Source organism: Contarinia nasturtii, unplaced genomic scaffold, assembly GCF_009176525.2.
Source record: "Contarinia nasturtii isolate CC-2019 unplaced genomic scaffold, AAFC_CNas_1.1 Cnas_scaffold_1240, whole genome shotgun sequence".
Lineage (NCBI taxonomy): Eukaryota > Metazoa > Arthropoda > Insecta > Diptera > Cecidomyiidae > Contarinia > Contarinia nasturtii.
In genome coordinates this window covers 878,643-887,432 of record NW_022198581.1, presented here as the reverse complement: position 1 = coordinate 887,432, position 8,790 = coordinate 878,643, and the positions used below count along the sequence as shown (strand labels likewise).

General features: G+C 31.4%; 1 protein-coding gene across 1 annotated transcript; it reads right to left on the bottom strand.

Annotated features, from left to right (window-relative positions):
- Positions 1-4,322: 4,322 nt before the first annotated feature.
- LOC116345128 lies at positions 4,323-8,444 on the bottom strand (the record flags this gene model as incomplete). The annotated part of the gene is made up of 7 exons (XM_031774223.1): positions 4,323-5,615; positions 5,686-5,732; positions 5,880-6,004; positions 6,092-7,342; positions 7,420-7,651; positions 7,740-7,935; positions 8,236-8,444. Coding segments are annotated over 7 exons (2,154 nt in total), but the record flags the coding sequence as incomplete, so codon positions are not given.
- Positions 8,445-8,790: the final 346 nt, after the last annotated feature.

Genomic DNA, 8,790 nt, shown 5'->3' with positions numbered 1-8,790 from the left:
AGAAAAAACGCCGACACTGATACTGCGTCCAAAACAAATGTGCAAAAATGAACGCTTGCCAATTGATGCAACGCAACAACAATGGAATTTTGTTGGCTAGCTATGGTGTTTATTTATTACCATTTGAATAATGAATTTATTTGGAGTATTGAAGGCGTATTTATGTATGCATCTAATAAAAATGCCCAAACGTGAAGAAAAAATTTATATCGGCTAATTTTATGCCTTTCGACCATACCAAAAACACGCAGTAGCTGTCGCTGTAGCCAATAAAAACTCTGACGAAATTGTGCAATCATTTGCATTTGTTATTTTATCTACTGTCTCTTACTGCTTTGCAAACAAACAACCAATTTTTATTGCATTTTATACATATTTTCCACTTTCATAACTCATAAACAATTAATAAGGCCAAATTCTAATAATTTTACACGATTTGTGCTTCCAAGAAATAGATTTTTTGTTTTTTTCAATACTTGGCACTAAATTGTAGTAGTTATTGAAAAGTAACCGGAATTGTTGTACGTTTTTTTTTTGAACCATTTATAATCCATATGTCAGCAAGCAATGTCTGAATCAAATTATCCATTAGAATGGACGCCGGTTGGTTAAAATATTAACGAAGGATTGGATGGACTTGGAATCTAATATTAGGCAATTGTTGTTTTATACATATGGTATAGTGTTACATGTATAATGTTTCACTGGGAAACGCGTCGTTTTCAAACATTTCCCAATTCGTTGAAATAAAACTCTGTAACGGAATATCCTGGAACTATTAAGAGTTTTTGTTTATAAGTTGCAATGCTTCAGTAATTATTTACATTATTCGGTTAGAAATTATTTTTTTTTTAAGGAAAATCAAAACTGGCTCCTTTTTTTTCAAATTTGCTTCTTGAACTCATATTCATATAGTATTTTCACTGAAAAGATTTCAGATCAAAAATTTCGATACAAAGGAAAACCATCCAAAAATAAAAAAACGATTGACATGTTTGTTGAATTTCCTATAATATTTCATTGTTTTTCTCAAAATTTGCCATTTCTATATCTATAATGATTCCGAATCGATATTTTCTGTTCTATTTTTTACGGAAAAACTCAATCGAGAGATTTGTTTTCGACATTCGCACGTTTTCCAGTATTGTGAGCTTCTGCCATAGAGGGCTATCCGCCACAATTTGATTGTCGAAAATGTTATTGTTCAAGCAGTAAAATTCAGTATAGTGTATTCATTGTAGTCTGAGGTCTGAGTCGATTTTCTTCATCGAAATGTTCAACAACAAAAATCAAAAACATTTAAAAATTAAAAAATCCCAGTTTTTCACAAAATTTTCCAAAAATTTTCTGAAACCAGTGAACAAAACAAAATTACTTAAAATTTCTACAAATGCTGTATAGTAAGAGGACTGAATCTCATAAATAATATTCAGAAATAAAAATTACCGAAACGTTAAGTTTTCATAATTATTCTTCCTTGTCTTTGTTTAGCATAGCAGCCCTTGATCATGTCTTTACCAGATGATGATGATAAATATTTTGGAAATTAAAAACAAAGATGATACCCGAAGTTGTTCACAGAGATATTCACATTTTCTGTAATTTTTTACATGAAAACAAAATCATCAAATATTTATAACAAATATTATCCACAGAATATCAAACATACATGTTGACATAAACACATTTCATATTGTAATACAATAACAATGTGACATTTGAAACCTGCTTACGATGTGAAATGGGTAGCGTTCCGAAAATCCGCAGTTCCATTGTGTCGAATCAAATGAATTTTTTGCTTCGAGGCATTTTTTTTTCATCCAAAGATTAATGATTCCGATGCCAAGGAACACATTTCATATGATACTAGATACCTTTTTAATATCTAGGTATGAATAACACATTTCTATGCACACATAAATCCTAGAAAAAAACGTTCATTCAATTTGGATAAAAACTTGAACTTAATAAAAAGACAAATATTAATTACATGTGAAATTGTTTATTTCATTTTATTTTCTACATTTAAATATATATAAATATATATGTCACTTATTATTTTAGCTACATCAGAATTCAAAACATTTTTGTCATTATTTTTGTGTTCAATACAACGTTCAGTGTAAAATATGCCAAAATTATAATGAAAAATACATCATTTGCGCAAATCTGTCTATTTTAACATTTCGTCTAAGTGAAATAAAATATTTCATAAAATTTGACCATTTTTATTTGTTTGAATGATTTGATGTTGAATTGACATATGCTTTCCGATTTCGTTTTTTAAAATCGATTTTTGTTTCATATATTTCTTTTTTGTGATAACGGGCTTTTAGTAAAAAAAACATTCCGTTCTTTTCATTCATGATTATATACCATTCCCTGAGCGATTTTTTTTATTTTGCACTAGATTTTTTGAGGTATTATTATTATTTATATTATTTTGTTAAAGAAAAATTAATATTTATTTCGTCAATAAAATCCAACATTATTTTACAATAAAAACATTATTCTTTTTTAAATATTCATTTAATTGAATTGATTTTTTCATCAAAAAGAAAAAAAATGACAGTTAAATGGCTAAAGCACAAAAAGACAGGTCCATTGAAACAGTCCAAATGATTGGCTTAGTGATTAATTATCAAGTCATCATTTGTGAGACGTTTGGCTAAGATGTGTTAACAAATTATTAATTATAATCATAAATCGAAAAAAATGAGCAAATAATTTTTGATATTACCCATGTAATTCATTTGCGGAGTAATTTTGACGATGGCGGGACTGTGCAGAGTTTGGCGGAGATGACATATAAACTCTGTGTGTACGAGGGTAACAGCACATCTATGTGTATCATTCTTACGCAGATGATTAGTAACTTAGCTGTGTGTACGGCTACTAAGATGTTCGTTTGGACAAAATAAATCTATGAACAGCAAAGAATGCTGTTGCACTCGTACACACAGCATTTGCATGCTATCTCCGCCGAACTCCGCACAGTCCCGCCATCGAAAAAATTGCTCCGCAAATGAGTTATATGGGTAGTACCCATTGGGTACTACAATGTTCAATTAACTCTGAATTTAAAAAAAATAACGCAATGAAAGATAAACTGATTGGTTCTGGTTTTTACATTCGCATAGTTGTCATAAAAATCTCTCGGCTTTTACACAATTGATTTATTGAATGTTGTCATCTCACATCAAATTCATCATATAAATATATCAACGCAAATGTTCACATAACTCTTAAAATCATCAGAACTCTTAAAAATCAGTTCGTTTATATCCATTTAACTTTAATTTACTCTCACCGAGGTTTTTGCTTTTGGTTCTGACTTGTAGCACCGGTAAATACACGGCAAAAAATGGAATTATTACTTTGGACTGTTTTTATTTGCTTTTCTCCATTTACTGTCTGGTTTCTTATTCTTTCTCTTAAGAGTTCGGTAGGTAAATAACATGTATTATCAAAAATATGGCATTTCAAATGTTCATTATATTGTGTGTGTTTTTTAAGTATGGGCCCAAAGATCTAAAAGAAAATACGCAAACCGTAAACATATACAACATTTTAGCACAAAACCCACTAATTTCACGTACTTAGAGCAAATTGAAACATTGTTTAGTTTAAACAAAAAAAGGAACTGATCAAATTGATTCCATAATTCGTACACTGAAGTGGATTTCATTTAATCCAGCTTATTTAATAATAAAAGAAGTTCAGTGAGATCTAACAAACGATGATGAACTAATTAACAATAAAAAATACGTTCTTTTATAAACAAAACATTTTTTTTTGTTAAAAAATGCATAGAAAATGCATGTGTTCAAATTAATCGATAAAACCGAAAAAGCCGAAATTAAAATTCAACGAAAAATTAAAAAAAAATCTGGTATAAAATGTTGATGTTTCACTACGACATGCGATAATGTTTATTTTGTATGTATCAATTAGTTGGTTTAGATATTTACATGAAATTTCAACGGCAGCCGTAAAATGAGCACACTACAAGCAAGGTGTAATTTCGACTAAGATACAACCTTTTAAATCATTTTTCTGTTTTGTTTTATTCGCAATATCAAATCGAGTTCATTTTGGCAAGTATTTTGGATGTAAATTAATGGGTAAAAAGCGAAAAATAATGTGTGGGTAATTTTTGTTGTTATTTCTCTCCGATCAGATTTTTAAAAAAACATAAAAGGTGTTAAGAGGTAAGAGGTTACCGCAAAGTCGACTATCAAAATAAAATCTCCAAGTAGTTCCTTTGTCACTTTTTGCTTACTTTACGTTGCAAGCCCATATTGATATATACAATTTGTTAATTAATAGCGTGTAGTTTTTTTTTATTGTATACATCGTTTTCTGGCTTAAAACATATTACAATCCAATTGAAGTGCAACAATCTAGATGTTAGTACAGAAAAATAACGAGGACTAAAGCGTAACACGCACGCGGCACATAAAATTTCGTCTTTCATCTCATAATAGTCAATAATTTATTTTATACTTAATATACATCAAACATTTCTCTCTTCATTTCTTCTGTATGGTGCTAATGTGTATTTGTTGGGCAAATCAAATTCATTTGCGTTTTATTTTTCTATTGAGAAAATACAAATTGATTTGCATGGAAACGAAAAAGAATTCTATTTTATGGTTGTTAAATGTCGACGTCTATGAAAAAAAAATCCGTTTTTATAAAAGTTTGGTGTTGTGATAGTATGTTCAGCGCATTGTTGAAGCCTGCACAATATAAAGTGTAACAATGTACATACACATCAACATGCAAATATATATTTTTATTACATTTTCATTTTCTGATTTAATTTAGGGCTATAATTACATTTTCTTTACTTAGGTTTAAAACGCTGATGATTTTTTTTTACCCGTTTTGATTACCATGAACTTGTCAAAAAAAAAACAGTTTATGATCGAAACATTGAATAAATAAGTGCCTTTGAATAGATACAAATTCCAGGAAAAAAAGCTGTATTTAGTGGTGTCTTAAAAGGAAAACTGCATTTAAAAGCATTCTGAGCCGAAAAATGTGAGTAACAGCATGTTAAAAAAAAAGTTAATTTTTCACATTTTTATGCAATTTTTTCAATCAATATTACAAACATTTTTTACGAGAATTTGTATTTAATCTGGGAGTACAATCATTTGTTATATTCAATGACAATCAAAAAAACGCATTCATACTATCCACCAGTGAAAGTCAAAGCCGGCCTTTTTAAGCGACTTATTCTATGCGAAAAAAACGGTTTTTTTTTCATTATAAGATCATGAAAACGACTTGCTATTTTTGGTCGCTGAGAGTTGCTTTTTTCTCTCTTCAGAATTACAATTGGATACAAGTACATATGGTTTGACTCTCATTAAGATATGTTCAGAATGCGTTTTTCACTTCCGTTCATTTCAAAATAGACAAATACATTAAAGCTAACAATTGCGCATTCTGTTCCAATTTTATTTATATATACAATAATTCGATGAATTTGTTGTGTTACACTTCATTCGTTCTATCTGGACTGTCTAATTAAATCACAATCATCAATGTTTTCAAGAAGTGGTTCATCAATTGTTTCAGGTACTGCCTGCAGACAAATCTCATACCTTTAATTAGAAAGAAAAGATGATAAATGTAAATAAAATGACCACAGAAAGGAATTAAATTCACAAGTACCTCTGTCGAAGGTTGTTTAATATTTGACTTTGCTCTTTGCCTTCTTCCTATATTAATCGAAATAAAAAAAAAGAAAATAAATTTCCTTTAATTATGACCATTTTTTACACTCTTTTACTAAATGAGCACTTTGATGAAAACAAAAAAAAATTTATTTGAAGAAAAAAAAATGAAAAAAAATTGGGCATTCTTACAAGTATTTCATTTAATTGCTGATTTGAATATGTTGTACCTTGATCACGAAGTTCGGATGCGGTCTCGCGAATTTCCATCAGTTGTTGATCCAACACATCAAAAGTTGTTGGTAAACGTTGTAAAACTGTTTTGTGATAAACAAGGAAAAAAATTTAAATCATAAAAACTGACAACAACAAAAATAACACAGAAAAAAAAATGACAAACAAACCTGAACCCGGATCAGTTAATTGGTCAATACAGGTATTGATCTGTTGAATGGACAATTTGTCATCGGTTTTATTGAGGTCGTTGCCATTTTGTGGTCCATCATAAAATCGCCGTTTGTTCGTACTGTTCAAATTTTCCGAGCTGCAACTTCGTTTGATGCCACATACGTTAGTTGATGTATCGCTCGTTGTCTTTGAACTTGGGCGATTGTTCATGTCACCTGTATCATATGGTTGATATTGATTGGCCGTTTCTGGTATTAGGAATCGACATTGATCGGCTTGCAAATGATCAGCTTGATCAAAACCAAGAAAATCGAATGGTTTACATTCCATTGGACTAGCTATGTCGTTCATGTACTGTTGTGAATTGTATGGGCTCATATCAAAATAGCCGGAATTCGTTGGCAATGGCGGTACACGGGAATCTTCAAATGAATCGGGTTGTTCTTGTTTCACGGTTATTGTATCGGTAAAATTATGCGAACCATTGTCAGTCGATGTACTTGATGTACTGTTTGGTTGTATTATTGTTGTTGTTGTTGTTGTTGATGTTGCTGCAATAGCAATACGTTTCGTTGTTGAATTCAATGTGGCTGTTGCAATTGTCGTTTTTATTCGATTCGTTGACTTTGTCTCTTCGCACAGTTTTTGATTGTTTGCATTGGCATTACGTTGAACGACTGATGTTCGTACAACTTTTGTTGTTACCTTTTTCACTGATGTTTTGTCATCGTCTGTGTCGCTGTTTGAATTTTGTTGTACTTGCCGTATCGTTGAATTGACCACCGGCAAACTATTTACGATCGACGTTTTTATACTTGATGCTTTCGGTGGTATTATTTCAAGGGGTGGACTCTTAACACTTCGGCATGTATCACTTTCATGGCCATCAATTGAGCCTTGAGTCTCTGGTGATTCGATCGATTCATTTGCATTTTCATGATGTAAATTCGTTATCAGGCTTATAATCGCCCTTTCCAATTGAACGGGATTTTCAACAGCCGGTACATCGGGTTCATTTGATGTAATTTCTGTTTCTTGAATCATAATGGTGAACTTTTTTTTCATCTCTTTCACCAATTTTTTACCTTCGTCCTCATCAACCAGCGAATTTACGCATACAAATGAACGCACTTGATTCGTATCACGATCAATATCCAAATAACCCCTTGTTCGCAAGTAAATAAAATTTCCCGTTCGTGTCATAAGGCGATAACATGACTCACCATATGGACTATTAAAGTCATACACTATCGAAAAACAAAAATGATCGGAATTAATAAAATTTTATACAAAAAATGGAAACAAAATTCAGATAAACACATACTTTGTCTTAGTGCAACCATAACCCAGCGTACATCGTCGCGATGCATAAATGTAAACGCTGATAAATTACACACTTCGTCCGCCATGTAACCAGCAACAAGTGATATTCGTTGATCACACTGAACAATGCGTCCATCAATCAAATGACGAGTTTTGTATTCAAATTTACTGGCTTCAAATAATCGATCATAAATAACGGGCGGTTTTACAATGTGACCCATCGCAATCAAAATCTGCATTGAAACAAAAAAAAAATATTGAACGACATAAGAAAAACAAATGTAAATTGTAGACTTGGCATAAAAGTGATATGTTGCTTACAATATCATTGCCACCGATTGAATGTAATGGAATTGAATCATCTCGGCCACCTCGCGGTCTTCGAAGCATCTGCAATGCAGCTGGACAATTATTGTTCCGCATGCCGCGTGGTGCTGCATCAGCTCGACGAAAGCTGCCATTGAATGAAATCGTCTCGTATGTGGTCGGCTCAGAACGCGGCCCAGCTCTCGCCAATCTAAACACAATGAAATTGGAATTGACATTTTATAAACATTTATTCTTTTCCTTTCTAGACTCAGTCGACTGACTTGGAATGGAACTCAAATTTTCACATTGATTATCACTTTGTACTTGATAATAATAATAAATTTATAAAAAAATGTGGGTTCATTTTGGGTCAAAGCAAAAAACGAATTGACTTTGCATTCTGAATATTTTGTCTATAACCCATGAACATTCGAGATAAGTCGACCGATTTTAATTGACTGCATTTCATATGAAAGTTCATAAATCATAAAATGATTTCGTTTCTTACCTCACAGAAAAGAAGCGTTTGTCTTCTTTTAATTTTCTGTCAATTTCTTTTTCTTCTTCATCAGTACGTGTTCTTGGTTCGCCATTTTCATCTTCCAATTGACTATCAAATAATTTTTCCAAATTTTTCGGTATCAATTGTTGCCTTAAAAATGCTTGATCTTCTGGATGAGTATAGTTCAAAAGGTTCTGCCCAAGCAAATCAGTCTGTGTGAAAAGAAAAAAAAACGAAAATTAACATTGGAAATGAAGAAAACTCGAACATTTAAAATATATAGGCTACAACTGTATTGTGTCCATTTTGAAATTTAAATTAAACTGTTTCCATAAATAAAGGAAGAAAATCGTAAAAAAAAGTTTAGACACTATGTACATCAATCGATATTTAATGGTTGCAATGCATCGCATAGAAAATACATTGTAGAAGTGTGTGGCGATTACCAATGAGAAACTTGGCAAAAAACAACAACTACTAATGCCATAGTTCGAAATGAGCACGAAATCACGAAATTTCCGTGTAAACACGAACCCTGCAAATATACTGTCGATTATTTAC